This window comes from Poecilia mexicana, unplaced genomic scaffold (assembly GCF_051168715.1).
Source record: "Poecilia mexicana isolate PSO_F unplaced genomic scaffold, ASM5116871v1 scaffold_20, whole genome shotgun sequence".
Taxonomy (NCBI): Eukaryota; Metazoa; Chordata; class Actinopteri; order Cyprinodontiformes; family Poeciliidae; genus Poecilia; species Poecilia mexicana.
In genome coordinates this window covers 10,627,621-10,644,047 of record NW_028263389.1, presented here as the reverse complement: position 1 = coordinate 10,644,047, position 16,427 = coordinate 10,627,621, and the positions used below count along the sequence as shown (strand labels likewise).

Below are 16,427 nucleotides of genomic sequence, written 5' to 3'. Positions count from 1 at the left end.
TTTAAAAAAAAAAAGGCTTAGTGGTATTTTTCAGTCCATTAAAATCTCAACGGGACTCAAAAGTAAAATCAAAGGAAATCATACTCACAACTTTCATTAGCTGGATCCATCAACTTAATTATTTAGTATTTTGTAGGCTTGATAAAGCCCAAGAGATGGTTGTCATATAGAAGAACAAGAATAGGGCACCCTCTGCTGTACAATGATTGTTATTGCATATAAATTATTAAAAACTATTTTTTTAAATATATATTTGGGAAGAAATACAAAATACAGTTCGCACTGTTCAAATTTTTATTGTTTTAAAATAATAAACACATCGTGTTCTTCTGCACAGTTTGTGACATAAATCCTCCATAAAATACATGTTGTGGATTCAATTTGATTGGAGTGTGACACTTGTTGCAAAAGATCTTTGTCATGTTGTTTACGCAGAAACATGACCGAGTGAGCGCTGTGGGGAGCAAACTATCTCTGATGTATTTTTCTCCGGTAACCTAGCCAACAAGAATTTAGGCAGAAGAAAGTAAACGTCTCATGAACATTAAATGTATTTTGAATACTTTGTGCCTCGAAAAACTTTAGACTTTGTAAGTGTTTATTTTTCTTTCTGTTATATTTCCATTACAGAAACGTTTTGAAGGTAGCATTAAGATGTGTGTATTAGTTTGTGATGCATTTCTCCCTTTTGTTGTATGTCAGTTACAGGAAAAAAAAAAAGAAAAAAGAAAAACTGTTTATAAAAGATCAGTTAAGAAAAGCAAGCTTTGTGTGGAGACTTTTTTGGCTGTTCATTGGCTGTCTACACATAATCACTGGTGGACAAGATCGAAGAACAATAATGAATCAGATACTGTTAAAATTCGTGATATGGCTGAAATGTGAGTTTTGCAATGTAAAATTGCATACTGTTCACTAATAAATAGAAAAAGGGTTAAAGAGTACCCTGGAGCTCAATGACTTGACCTGATGCTTACTTACTTACTGGAATAAAATTAAAGTAAAGCAAAGTGTTTTTTTTATTTTATTTTTTTATTCCAAGTTCCACGCCTGGCCAGCAGGGGGTGCAACAACAATGTGAACCTTGACGTGGCGCCTTCCCATCCTCCTGTCCCCTCGTAATGCTAACAGATAAAATGGCGTCGGAAAACGGCTCTGAAACCCAAGATGAGAAAGCAGCTCTTATACAGGCCAGCTCACAAGAGGAGACGCAACGACAGGGCGGCACAGTGTTGTGTAACAATGACTCAAAACTGACGCTGTATCACTGGACCCAGTCCTTCAATTCTCAGAAGGTGAGTCGGTGTCATCAAGTTTCAGCACCAAATGTCAGTGGACAGCTCCCTGATACAGATTTATTGACAGTTTCAACAATGAAACTCGAACAATGTGGCTCTAAATAATTTTTTGACATATTACTAAAAGGACAAAGTTACATTTTCGCGACATTTATTCATTTAAACCGTTGCGTATTTGATTAAATTATTTCAGGGGTGTGGAAAGAGAAGATCTCTACTGACCGTTACATTTGTCATTTAGGTGCGTCTGGCCATAGCAGAGAAAGGTTTGCGCTGTGAGGAGTATGATGTGAGCCTTCGTCTCAGTGAACACAATGAACCGTGGTTTATGCGTCTGAACCCCGCGGGTGAGGTGCCGGTTCTGGTCCACAACGATAAAGTCATCTGTGATCCAACACAGATCATGGATTATCTGGAGGATAACTTTAGCTATGGTAAGACTACAGTACTTTGCAAAAAAAAAAAAAAAAAATAAAAAGTCATACCACTTAAACTTTTTAACATTAGGCCTCATTCATATGGTTAAATTATGGCTAGGTTTACTAACTTAGTAGTTTCAGAATGGATTTCTGATAAGTTTGAAAAAGAGAGCAGCAAGGCATCTGATGTTAGAATATTTGCCTTCTTTTAGTTCATTTGTCTTCTTTTCTCTTTTCTGTTCAGTTTTGTTCAAAACTGCATGTGTGTTTATTTTTATTTGCTTTTAACGTTTGTCTTGGTTTGTATTCGTCCACGTGCTCTTAAGATTCTGCACTGCAAATGAAATGAAAACAAATCAGGCAAGTATGAGTTTACTTAAGTTGAAACTTGAAAATATTCAATCATTGAATCTTTTCAAAATATCATCAATGGTCAGCATTTCATCACTGCATTTTTAAACTGCCTTTTTTGCTTTTTCTTCTAAAAGCCTGTATAAGAACACATCAGATGTTTAAGTTCAGATTAGTAAAGCTGAATAAATATGGATTATTTGGACCACAATGGACAGCTTTGTATTCGTATGATGTACTTATTAGTTTCCCGTCAGTAATTTAACAATCACAAGAGTTTGTTTTTTTTTGTTCATGACTGAATATCTGTTTTGTTAACATGTCAGCTTTTCTTAAAGTTTGTTTTGATGTCCATATTTTTACTGTTTCCTTGGCCTGTGTGTCTTCAGAGGGAACTCCCAGGCTGGTTCCTGAGGAGAGCAGCAGGTACTATCTCAGAGTGCAGCACTACAGGGAGCTGCTAGACTCGCTGCCCATGGACGCATACACGCACGGCTGTATCCTTCATCCTGAGATCACTGCTGACTCCCACATCCCTGCATATGCTGCTGCATCGATACGAAGTAAGGCAACCTGATATTGCAGAGCAGACCCTATAGATGCCATTGGTTATTCCATTCACCAAAATAACATGTTCAACCTTGTGCAATGCTTCTGTGCCAATGGCAGCAAAACAAACCTGAAACATGTTGCTTCCACTGCTATCACTGACAAGTCAGCACAGTGTTCTTTAATCAGAAAGCTTTACTTTGCCTCCTCCTTTGACATGCTAATTTTTTACTGCAGTCAGATTGGTCAATATTTGCTAGTATTTTTTAATTACCTCTAAAAAGGAACATTTCAAAGGCACCATTAAAGACTCATTGTGAGTATACACCAGAACCTTCCATCAGCATAATCTTTCCATAAAAATGACTGATTTCACACTGAAATCTAAAGTGCGCCTCATGATGCCCGTGCCTGTTTGTTGTTGGCAGCACAGATTGGAAACACGCAGACGGAGCTGGCGAAACTGGCTGAGCAGAACCCGGAGCTTAAAGATGCTTACATAGCAAAACAGAGGCGTTTGAAAGTAAGTTGGGGTAACAATATTAGCAAACTGCCAAATGTGCAAAAAATGGAATTTAGAACCAGACCTCTTGACTAATCACTTTTCCTATTCTACTTCTTTTCGACTGTGTCTGAACTGGGACGTAACAAAAACAAAATTGTGCTTCTATGATTAGCTGGAGAGGTTTATTCTGATCTACACTCAAGTTTCAATTGAGTGTAGATTCTGAACATTTAGTAATTGATTTTGATGTGCCAGATGTGAATAAGTCTAAAAAAAATCATTCTCAGCTTACCAGCTTACATTAATGTTTGGAAACTATTTCTTCTTTAGTTGGCCTTAATAATAATAACAATAACAATAATAATAATAATAATAATAATAATAATAATAATACAAACTAAAAAAATCTCAATATGAGGGCGTTACTGGAGAGTTTGCCAGTCAGACTGATCATTTCCAGCCTTAATTTCTTTCAGTGTGTTGATGTGCAATGTAGAATAAAGGTACATGGTTTCCATAATCATCTCTAATCAAATGTGTCTCTAAGGTAAGGTAAAATAAGGTAAGGTAATTTTACTTAAATAGCATATTTTCAGCAACAAGGCAATTCAAAGTGCTTTACATGAGTTAAAAAAGAAATACAAACAAAATAACAAACTGAAGGAAAGAACAAAAGAAGAAAAATAATCTAATAATGTTGATCCAAAGTATATAAACTAGATACTCCTGTTCAGGGTTGATAGATAAGTATAAGTAAGTATCCTCTGGTCTACTTCCTTGTCTGGGTTGGAAGGACAGGAGTCTAAAAAGTAGTTGCTCAGCTAGTTTTTTTCTGCATTCTAAGTTTGCTCTAATCCCTGTAGTCCAAGTTGTTTGACCATGACAACATGAAGTATCTCAAGAAGCTCCTGGATGAACTGGAAAGTGTGATGGACCAGGTGGAGACAGAATTGCAGAGGAGAGCGGAGGAAACACCTGGTATGTCAGAAAACAACCGCTGTTTTTTTAAAAATTTATTTCTCTTTAAACGCGTCTTTCATCTCCCGTCTTCCCAGAGGAAGGCAAACCGGCGTGGCTGTGCGGAGATTTCTTCAGCATTGCCGACGTCTCGCTGGCGGTCACCTTGCACCGCTTGAAGTTCCTCGGTCTCTCCCGACGCTACTGGGGCAACGGCAGCCGGGTCAACGTGGAAACGTACTACGAGCGTGTTGTGGAGCGGCCGGCCTTCCGGAGGGTGCTGGGCCACGTCAACAACATCTTGATCTCTGCTGTCCTTCCTGTGGCGTTCCGAGTCGCCAGAAAGAATGCTCCTGTTATAGTCGGCACGACTCTGCTGGTCGGGGTCCTTGGGGGAGCTACGTATCTCGCCTTTCTCTACATGAAGAAGAGGCTCAGTCTCTTTAGTTGAAAGTTGGATTAAACTGATTTAAACCATTATTGGTCATATTACACAGATCTGCTACACGTAGCTCAACTGTTCAGCACTGTTTTCTCTGTTGCCTGGTGCGCACAAAGCACTTATATCCATCCTTATTTACTGCTGATTTAAGGTATGTACTTGTGCTCTGATCTTTGCTAGTTTCAGTCACATGTAACAGAACATTTACCGTTAAAGCTAAAAATATTATATTAAGTAGGCCAGCATTTCGTTACATGGAAGGATCATCACTTCTTGGTTTCATAGGTTCTACAGGTCTTCCTCTGAAATGTCTTTGAAGTCACCATGGCTGCACATGAATGCTACATTTATGCCTGGCAACCCTTAAAGTATAACAGTGTATATAATATTAAATACAATGATGATCAAATACAAGTTGATATTGACTAGACAGGAATGAAAAACGTTTTACGAAAAACAGAAACTCTATTTTTAAGTGTTAAAATTTTTTTCGTCAAATGTGAAAACTCAAAGATGATCAATCTGATGTTTTATTTCAATACCACTATTTCAAATATATACATAGGTCTACTCAAAGACGGGCTTGTTTGATTGATATTGAATTTTGCATGGTTGGAATTTTAAAAAGAAACTGTTCTGAAAGCCCATATTCTAGTTTTTGCACTTTATTTCGCAAAGACTTATCGTTGTTTCCTCCGCTGTATTTCAATTGTACAAACAGATGGCTTCATGCTTTCTGAAAGCTTTGTTGGTTTTTCAGTCTTCATATGCAGGGTATTAGTCAAATATACGTGTCCTGACAAATAAACTTCCAAACAACTTCAAGGTTTTACCTTGCATTCATTTGCCACTGAAAGGAGCGTCTAAAAATATATGCATTTTAAATTATTACAGTGATTTCAAAATATTCCCTTCAATCATTACATGTTTTTTTTTATTTTTATTATGATTGACCCACACGTAACTGTCTAAAATGATTGGTCACTTAACTGTGTATAGAGCATCGGTTACAGGTGGCCTGGTGCCTGTTTTCAGTGGCCACTGGACGAGGTTCATGGTGATTTAGAGAGACCGATTAACCTCCAGAGGGAATTAATTCATGCCCAGGCTAGGATTTTACCCCAGGATCTCCTGACAAGAGTGCAATCCACTGTTCCCCCACGCACTCTTTTCAGTCTGTGAAGACGGGAATTATTTTGATTCAAACTAGAATACAGGAGATGGACCTGTGTGCATGACATGAGGAGAAAATTAAAATATAGGAAATGTCACACCTTGAAATTTTGCATACGTTACACACCCATGTGCTGCTGATCTTTGCCGTTCTTCCACAGATACAGTGGGTGTCTTTGCTTTTCCTTTCTTAATAGTTTCCTTGACCTTGAAGTATGTGGTCATAAGGTGAAAATTAATGTGAGACACCACGAGTGAAAAAAACTTCTGCGAAGCCCTGCAAGTCAACATCTATGGTAATCTGTTTTCCCAGTCAGAGCCTCCCCCACGCCTCAACAAATCGACATTTAACATGTGCATGGCCTCCATTCAGATTCCACCTCACGTGAGCTCAGCCTCACATAAGAACAGACGCAGGGACTTTTCGACAAAGTCTGCCGTTTTTGTTTTTCGGTGTCCAAGGAGCTTGCTCAGTGGGGCTGTCAAAGGAAATTCCAGACACGTGTTGAAGCCTCCTGAGGATTGAGATGTCGAGAAAAAAACCCCTCAAAAACTTAACATTAGCTCACACGAGCACATTAGCTTTGGAAAATCATGCTAGTGTTTTTGAGTATCAACCAAAATTATGCCATTTTTGTTCTGGAGTTACGTAACAGAGGCCCTATTACAGGCCCCCTTATTTCTTTCTAAGCCAACAGTTAGGAAATCCATACTTTTGTTAGTGTGGTCAAAAACTAGCCATTGTATGTTTTATCCGCTAGATGGCAGTGTTTCCTCATACTCATCTGACAGGGGTGAGAAGCTAATGTTTGTTGTTTCAGACAGGGGCAAAAGATGCTGCTTAAAAAAAATAAACCACTAAAGGATCTAATTTTTAACTGAAAGTAATATTTTGCATAGCATAGCAATATACATAGTATGTAGTATACATAGCAATATTATGGAAGCGCGTTTCTGACAATTTTTTGAATGTTATTAAAAATCATTTTCATTAGTTATCTCAATATAATGGGATGTTGTTGTTTTTTTTCATCAGTTAGCAGAAAAAAAACAAAACAAAAAGAACATCCTTACGTTTTTTGGGGAATAAGTTCTGCACAGATTTTTGAGACCTGTCTCAAAAATCTCTAAATTGTTGCATCACAATTTTGTTACCTGGCAATCCCAAGCCAAGCCCAGCACCTCACCTGGCAACCCAAATGGAGCTCCCCCCACTTCATTCAAGACGTTAACCCTAACTCTGCAACGGCTGCTTGAAAATGAAAATGTTTTGTTGGCTGCAATGCAGAGCATGGGTCCATGCATTTTCTCCCAGTCAGGTAGAAAAGAGCTGTGTGGCTTAGTTTCAATTTTGCGCTACAATGTCCCTGTGATATTTCCAATGGGAGTTGTAGTTTGCACACGCCACTCTGAAAACTACCAACAGCGTATGGCAGGATTTGCCATACGCTGTTGGTAGTACGCTTACTTCAGTCAAAAGACTTTGACTGAAGTAAGGTTCTGGTCCTACTGTTCATTACAAATCTGCAGATGATGGCGATGTAAGTACAAAATTATGTCTTATGTGTTTCATATTGTTGTTCAGTGTGAACAACATTCATTTGGCACAAACTAACACATACTCTGAGTCAAAGATGTGTGCTTGTACCACTATGCATCTACTTATAGCCATTTTCACATGTCTGAGGTGCTACTTTAAACTCTGAGCTGGGGGAGCTTGTCTAGCAGCAGCTTATTTACATAAAAGTGACATAGCCTAACAACAGCACATTCCTAAATTAGCTAAATGCCATTTATCCATCCATTTTCAAACATGCTCATCCTTAGTGGGTTTGCAAGGGGTGCTGATGCCTATCTCTATTCAGAAGTGGATTGCTTGTGTGCTTTGGCCCATTGTCCTATTGCATAACCCAAGCGTGCTTGGACTTAAAGTCAGGAACTGATAGCTTGATATTCACCTTTTGGATTTTCTGCTTGAGAGCAGAATACATGGTACTCTAAGCAGAGTACCTTAGAAGCAGGTAAAAACCAAATGGCAAGTCACCAATGTTATTCAGAGCCTTCATTTTAAACAAAGTAGCAACTTCTTTGTAACTTATTAATGTCCTTTTACAGGCAGATCAGTTTGAAATGAGGGACAATCTCCCGTCTTAAATTCTGCGTTCAAAGGGACGTCATGGAGAAGGTTGTCGACACCGATGATGTGGCATTAAAGACGTCTTTACTGGTCCTTCTGCGCCAGTTGTGGGATGTAACCAGGCCAACTAAAACATCATTTATCCTCCCTAACCTTTTTGGTGTATGTCAGAGATGGTGACTGGGATCCAGTCAGACCACCAAAAAACATTAGAAATGCTCATCTTTTCTCCTGTTAAAATAAAGCAGTCTGCATCAACAACTCTTTCATTTTCCCCTGTTGATCTGTCACCCAACATCTTGCTTTTCTCTGACCACAACCCCTTTCCCTTTGCTCCTTCTGGTAAATAGTCCTGTGTCAGAAGGAGGAGTAGAGCAGGTGTCTGCTCTGGAAATAGATAGTTCCATCGGAACCCCTAGAAGACAAACACATAGGATGTAGCGATAGAGGCTTGCACTACGGTGAGTTTATGTGATTGAGATGGAAAGCTGGAAATTGGAGGAAGAACCTAAAGCAAACTGGACAGAAAGTTGAAATGTCAGGGATTAAGAGAGTAAAAATGAGTGGTGCAGGTGGAGCAAACTGAAGTGCTTCTGAACATCTTTCTATCCCTGCTCTATCCTTGCAGTATGCAGCTTGCAGAGTATCTCCAGCAGCCAATGTGGCGTACACTGAACAGATTCATTTCAGGGCAGCACAGTGACAAGCAGATCAAAGAAACTTGCGCACTCGCACTTTGGGACATTTTTCAGGGATCAATTAACCAAATATGCACATTTTTGGACTGTGGGAGAAAACCCGAGGACCCAGAAATGCATGGATGAAGGGAGAGAACATGAAAACTGTCTTGCTTGTCGTTTTACTTTAAATGTCTTGGTTCAGTTTAGCGTAAGCAGGAATTCTTGCTGAATTTGAACTTGCTAACAGGACGGCAGGTGGACTTGCCAGGTGACTGTGTTTGAGTTGTGTTGGATGTTCACAGACAGGAGGGCTGGGTAAACAAAAACCCCCGCAACAGTCAGCTGACGGCCAGCTTGATGCAGCTCTCACCAAGTCAGCCAAGTAAACGGGACCTTGGAAACTTCCATCAGACATTTTGCAGCTGGGGGGTTAGTGGGGAAAGAAATGCTCAATCTTCGAATCAGAAGAAAATGGTGATATAAACCAGAGATCAATTTTCTGACTGCTTAATACAAATTGAGAATACAGCACCGTTCCTCTTTCCATATTGACACAAAGAAAACGTCCTGGCAGTCCAGAAGTTACACCTGCTTCATTTCTAGCCCTCCAGTTTCTTTGGACCCACTATGCAAAATCAAAGAGAGCAAATGTCAAAAATGTGTTGACTCGACTGAAAAGGTGTTCTGAGAAAGCACCGGCCCCTTCCAGAAAGCAGAAAGTCTGCGATGCACTGTTTGCCAAGTGGACGGAGTAGGGATCTCATGATGTTGACACTACTGTTAAAATGACCCCCCCGCTGACTCATCCTTCCCGGCTTTATGATGAAATCCCGTGTCACCCTTCATCCCAACATGTGCTCCTCAAATATTTAACTTTGGCCTGTACAAATACTGTAGGGCTAGAGAGATGATACCCAGCACCATTTGGAGCATCGCAAATCTTTGGTCGATTGGCTCGATGTGGCCAAGTCAAACACTCCGAAAACTTTTTACTGTCTTAACGACCTGATTCTGTGTATGATAACATCCCTGTTAAACGACACATTAGGTTTCAATATTACACTAGATCTGAGATTACCTTTAAAATATTAAAGCACATATTTTAAAATAATGTCAGAATTCTTGTCTAAAATTGTTATGTTAATGTGTAAGGCTAAATACCAAGACTGCCACTCGTTTTGAAGACATTTCTGCCACCTTGAATTGATCTTGGCAATGAGGTCTGAATGTCTGAGGAGCAAATCTGAAATATTATCTGCAAACAAAATGGAAACCGTATATAGGACCAGATCTTGTGAGTGTTTTTAGAATTGGCCTGTCATGAAGGTGTGAAGTGATTTGAATCTTTTTCCTGAGCTGTGAAGCATCATCTTTTTTTTTTTCTTTTTTTTTTTACAAGGGGAGATCCAAAACAAACATATTGGACAGATAAAACACAAAGCAAAGAATTTCTGCAAGTTTCAGTGAATTGCATTCATGACTTTTGTTTTTAGATTGCAATTGCTTAAATGAAATGCATTGCAATAAGAAAGATAACTTGATAACCTTATAAATGATATTCAACTTTGTCAATAACTAGATAATACAATTAGGTAAAATAACTTTATCTTATTTAACCAAGAAAAACCTTTTACATCTTTTGTGAGAATCCCTCCAGGTTAAAAAAAAGAAGGAATATGAGGACACACAATGTTTCCTGTGGTTTGATGTAAGATTCTCACAGAAGAAAACATTTGATAAAGCAAATATTCCCTGAAACATAATGAAATAGTAACTCATACTTTACAACTTCACAAAACACAGGAATAGAACATAAAACCATCTGAAAAAGACAATTTATGGGCTACAGAATGAGACAAAAGCATGGCGTAAAAGCCCCGAATGGCCTGGGTGCGTCTTATCTACATAACTCATCGTCCTATTATAGGTCAAGGAGAACACTTTGCTCTCGGTCTGTACTAGTTGTTCCCAGAATTTTCAAGACCTGGAGGCTGAAGCCGTAGTGCTTATGTGGACAGCTTCTCGGGAATCAGCTCACCGCCTGCTAGTTTGACATGATAGGCATCACACTTTGGGTTTGATCTGTGAAAAGGGTCAAGTCACAGGCCATTGTTTGGAATTTGTTTCATATTAAGGAAAATACCTAAAATAAAAAAAAATAAATAAAAAAATTCGGAACCAAGATTTTTGGTTCCACATTTCAGAACTGTGATGTATCCATTAACCTTCTGCTAATGTGAAACCCAAGGCCAGTTGGGTTCCAGTTTAGTGACATTCATCGCCATTAACTGAAGAAGATGAGAGTAATGTGTGATAATAACTGTGATGCTAAAAGATTGAAATCCAGTGAAGTTAAACTTAGAAAAAAGAAAAAAGCTAACAAGATTCCAGCCCTGAGTTAAATAGATTGTTCCAGATCTGCTTTGATTTCACTCAGTAGGGTTATGGTATGGGTTGGAGTCCGGATGTGGTTTAGGTTAGAGCTTTTTTCAAACTAAACCAATGGATTTAAATCTGTAATTGTTATGGCTAGACAACGGTGCCATTTCCCATATACCCAATTTATCCATGCAGGATCAGGGCAAGATCAGAGATTCATATTAAAGAAGTTTCATTTGTTGCTTTTGTTCTGTAACAAATGATTACAAAACAGTGACATCAACCTTGTTTTGATCAACAATTTGAATGTATGTCAGTGCATGAGCCTGAATAAAATATCGACTAATCTTTTGATCAAAATTAACATAGCTAGCTTGTACTAACTTACCCAGCAGGCTAATGCTAAGTGAACGCATTTGTTTTCTAGTATGAGTTAATGCCACAAACACAACCCACTAATATTCACATTATTATTATGTCTTTTATGATCCTAATATGGTAAAATTAAGCTTGTTAAATAAATTTTGAGACATTTGATCAGATTGTGACTGTCTATAAAACACGAGGCTCCTTTGGCCCAATGTTTGGTTAAAACTACCCAACAGACTTTTGATTTATGTCCAATTCAATATATAAATGCTGAGCATGCAAGTGGATTCAAGTATAGATTTTAAAAAAATACAGCTGATTGATTTGTTGAATTATTAGTCAGTTGGCCAGCACTAGTTCTCAATCAGCCAATCCCAGAGGCTGACCACGTTCTGCAGCCCATTGTTTCTAGTTGGGTTATGCTGGCACTCTCCCTTTCAAAATGATGTTATCTTTTTTTTTAGTTTGATTTTAATTGCCTACTTTTGTTCTGCAGTTGTGATGTTATGAATTATTTTTGTTCTAACAACAAAGAATTGCTGAATTGATCAAAATCAGCTGAGTTGTGCAGTTTGTTCTCCACAGTCAGCTTGTCCTCCTTGACCTGGGGGAAAGCAACACAGAAAAAAACAATCTGACTTTTGTTAGTAGCTAAGAGGTGTTTCCCGGTGGGAGTTGTGGGGACAGTTGGAAAGGGATTTGTGGTTTCTGTGTTCCTGTAAGATCTTTTTTTTTTTTTTTGTTCAATTGTTCTGTGCGTGGCCTGTGTGAGGCACCAAGGATCTCAGGTTGACTTTGATCGTGAATCCTTTTGAAGGAGTCGTGTAGTTCCTTAAATTTGCGCTTTTCTTCAAAGTGGTGCTCTGTTTGCAGAGATGGGTCAAAGCTGCAGAGCTCTCACCGGTGTGTTACAAATTCCACGTCTCCGTTAAAAACCAACAAGACAGACAACATGAGTTACTTTGAAGACGTATCCTTCGGAGAAATTTCCACAACTTCAAGTTCTACGTCTGCAGTTGTTGGAAAATTACGGAGCCCCTAAGGGGACATGGAGAAAAAAAAAAAGGAAAGAAATCCCGACTTATTATCGCGAGATCCCGAGAAACTAAGTCGAGATCTCGAGATCCCGACTTATTATCGCGAGATCCCGACTTATTATCGCGAGATCCCGACTTATTATCTCGAGATCCCGACTTATTATCTCGAGATCCCGAGAAAATAAGTCGGGATCTCGAGATCTCGAGATAATAAGTCGGGATCTCGAGATCTTGACTTAGTTTCTCGGGATCTCGAGATAATAAGTCGGGATCTCGCGATAATAAGTCGGGATCTCGCGATAATAAGTCGAGATTTCTTTCCTTTTTTTTTTCTCCATGTCCCCTTAGGGGCTCCGTAGAAAATGGCTCGGGGTTGATCAAAATTAACCTTACTCTTTCAAATGTTTCAGGTGACATTTTTGTTTGCTTTACTCCACACTACAGCATGCTAGAGGGAATCATTGGTGCCGTTTAAATGACAATAAACTGCAACGATGAAATTCATCCATTTATTTGACGTACCTGCTTATCATTGCAAGATATTTCGGCGAGGGCTGCAACTAACTTGACTTTATTATTAGGGTCTCAAGCTTTAAACTTCCCGGTTGATGTCTTGAGACATTGCCTCGATAGTTTCACATCATTTTTATTTCTCTGGATGCCAACTCTGCTGCACAGAGCTCCATTCCGACCTCTGAAAAATACCTACACAACATGGCGGTGCCACCTCTGTACTTCACACTTGAGACGACGTTTAAAAACGGCATCCTGTACGTTCACTAGTTTCTAGAGTGTGATTTTAGAATTTGTTTAATAATCTGAAACATCTAAATGTGATTTTAAAAAAAGCAAAAGCAGATGGCATCGGTAAGAGAGCCAATATTTTTATTTTTTATTTTTTTTTATATAGCGCTGCAAATCTCTCTTTAACCAGAAATTCTTGTTGCAGATTAACTAGATGCCTGTTCTATTAGCTCTGAAGCATCAACCATCTGATTTCCAAATGGAAGTGTGGCCTGACTAAGAGCAGTTTCCTTACTTTTGATAGATGCTCTTATTATTTGCATCTAAAACAGCGTTCCCTTTTTATGGAGCTCAGCTCCGTCTGAACTCTTAAGACCTGGCAAAATTGCAGAGGTCACTGGAGACAATCCAGTAAGCTCAGAGGATTGTTTTCTACAGCTGCGCCAACATGTCAACATCAAAATTTAATTAGTTAAATACTTGCAAAACCGGCGGACAAGTTGACGTCATGTTTGACATGACGTCAGCTCTTAAAAATAAAATAATAAAAAAAAAACACATGAAAACTTTTGCGGATTATCTCTAAGCAGTGAGCAGGATAACAGGTGAAACTATATATGGTATTCTAGGCAGGCTCTGGAAAGCAGATTAAGCATTGGCAGGATTTGCGGAGCCTCCTGCCAAGCACAATACTCGACATAATGAGAAACACTTGTTTCAGAATGAACAATCCACTAAACCACACACAAGCCAAACGCAAACATAGGAGGCTACATTTTACCCTACATCATTAACGCTGATTTTATTTGGTGGAGTTGGCTCGCAGCCAGAGAAATATTCCCATACAACACGTCCCATAAAATTAAAGGTCTGTCTGTTTTATAACTGTCTGAAAGGTGGAGAACACTGAGGAGGAAACTAAGCATTTCAAAGGAAATAAAGACTGCTATGAGAGCTATACTCATAACTGCTTCCAAGGTCTCTTGCTTTATGGGTGAATTATAATAAACCTTTTCAGTTCTGGACTCCTTTCCCGATAACACGAGATACTGCTGCAGAAACAGTAAATGAACAAACAGCGTGTTTCCTGAAAAAAAAACAAAAAAAAAACTTGCAGTGTAAAATGAGCCTTAAGACGTCCTAAAGTTGTCTTTACCTATTCCTGTTTGATTTGTTTTTTTTTGTTCCAAAAGCCTTTTTTTTCTGTTTAAAACAGAGATACAAAAGAGTTGCATCAAGTGAAAATAAAACGGGTTAAAGTTTCTTGTTTGGCCGTGAGTCTCCCCAGTATTTCATTGCTGCAAGGGGGGAGGTATTAAATGGTGGACCGGTTTTATTGATGTGACTGTATCCATGGAGGATTAGCGCTCTGGTTTCCCTGGGTAGCCTGAACCCATTAACATCAGCGCAGTGGAGAGATTTCTCTCCTCCTACTGTTTGATATATTTGACCTTAAAATTACATACAAGAGAAATGGCTAGTAAAATACCAGATAAATTGACAAAATAAGTTGCTAAAATATCTTTCCTATTTTTGCTTGAAACCCTCCTGTTTAGAGCAGCTCTTGAACCATAACAGCTGGAACACTGATGATTTGGATAATAGCACTCGTCGAAATGTAAGCCACTCGTTTCTCAATTGTCGACTATGTTGTGTTTTTGAACTGACTTGTTGCTAAAATGTGCTACACAAATAAACTTGATTGATTTAACTTGTTTTATCATATTTTGTGGACACAAGAAAAAAAAAAAAAAAGGATTACACAGAACTTGCATGACGTTGCGAGTTTATCGAAGTGTCTATTAACCTTTCTGCCTAAAACCTAACATAATACCTAATAGTCTTCTCCAGAGAGTTTAGAAGCTCTGTGGAGTTTAGATGAGTTAATCTGCATTTATGTACAGCTGCGAACAGATTGCTTGAGATTAGAGCTCCTCGAAGAAAATATGCACCCCGGGTTATCAAACACATCATGTTTAAGTTTAGATGAGGTGAAGGGAAACATCACACCCCTACTGTCATTTGGCTACCGGTGGTAACAAGATGTTCCGAACTTTGGCAAGTGATAGGGTACAAAGCTGCTACAGCCAAAGACTTACTTCAGGAATGTTTTAGACAAGACGCCCTAAGGTTCAAACAGTGCCCCCGTTTGAACTTTTAATGAAGAACTAGATTTTCTATAAGATTTTTTTTCCCCGTAATATACGTTCCATCATGCAGACTTTTTTTTTTTTTTTTTTTACCACTGTTTGTTTCAGTCCTGCCTTACTTTATTTGTACCAGAAGCAGCAGTCTAGACAAGACTCGATCCAACCCAAGCTGTGGCCACTGTCCCTTAAACTAAACACCACAGATGTCCCTTTGCTCAAGCAGCGGACAGCTCTGAGGGCGAGCCAGGTACCGCCTATAATATCCAAATATTTTTTGGGATATATATTTTTTAAACTCCTTATAGCAAAGAAGAAAAAAAAAAAACACTTTCCAACCAAAAAAATGCTTTTGTCAAACAGGGTGAATACTGAGAAAAATAAAACTGAAAATTGGAAAGAAACAAATTAAGAATTTCTCACCAGTCTGTACAGTTAAATTTGTACTTGACCTCATTTGGCCTGTGGCGCTTTACATGATGAGGGGTTTTCTGGGACCTCACGGATAAGTTGTTGACGTGTGCTTGAGGTAATTTTGGTAGGCTGGCCACTCCTGGGAGGGTTCACGACTGCTCAATGCTCCATGGTTTTTCCATTTGTGGACAATGACTCTCATTGTGAGTGCACAGTTCCAAAGTCTTAGAAATATCCTTTGTTAACCTTTCTGCACCAACAGCGGACAATAACTCTATTTCTCTTCCTTTCTTGGATTTCATTGGGAGGAGGGAAAGATGAACTTTTTTTGAGAATATTAGCCTTATTTTTGATGTCGAGGACTTTAAAAATAAGGGACTTCTATGCTTCACAGGTTTGATCATAGCTGTGAGAGGTTAATACCATTTGACAAATATCAAACATCTTCAAATCAGGTCCAAGTGGTTGGAACTACTTTCCCACTAACAAATACAATCATAATTTGATATGAAAATGTTTTTTTGTATTTCCTCTGCTTTTCTTTGTTTAATATTTTTGATGAGGCAGACAATATAATGTGTGATGAAAAGACAAAAAGAAAAAGAAGAAATCTTTAGGTAGTGATACTTTTTTTAACATCTCTGTATATATGTTGACAAATAAAAGAAATCCTAGTGCTGTCACAGCTGGAATGAATGGGGCCATTTTTTTATTTTTTATTTATTTATTTTTTTTCAAATTAAATCAGACAAATTTATTGAAATTTAATGGCAACCCAAAAAGTGTATTTCCCAACAAACATTTTTTTTTTCTGTGATGTCTAAAT

The 16,427-nt window shown here is 38.5% G+C and overlaps 1 protein-coding gene across 1 annotated transcript; it reads left to right on the top strand.

The window, feature by feature from the left end:
* The first annotated feature begins 382 nt into the window (after positions 1–382).
* Positions 383–5,346, top strand: gdap1 (ganglioside induced differentiation associated protein 1). The gene is made up of 7 exons (XM_088001456.1): positions 383–590; positions 703–1,295; positions 1,540–1,732; positions 2,458–2,631; positions 3,046–3,140; positions 3,986–4,100; positions 4,178–5,346. Exons 2-7 carry the CDS (start codon positions 1,122–1,124, stop codon positions 4,528–4,530), a joined length of 1,104 nt encoding a protein of 367 aa, XP_087857582.1. The 5' UTR covers positions 383–590; positions 703–1,121; the 3' UTR covers positions 4,531–5,346.
* Positions 5,347–16,427: the final 11,081 nt, after the last annotated feature.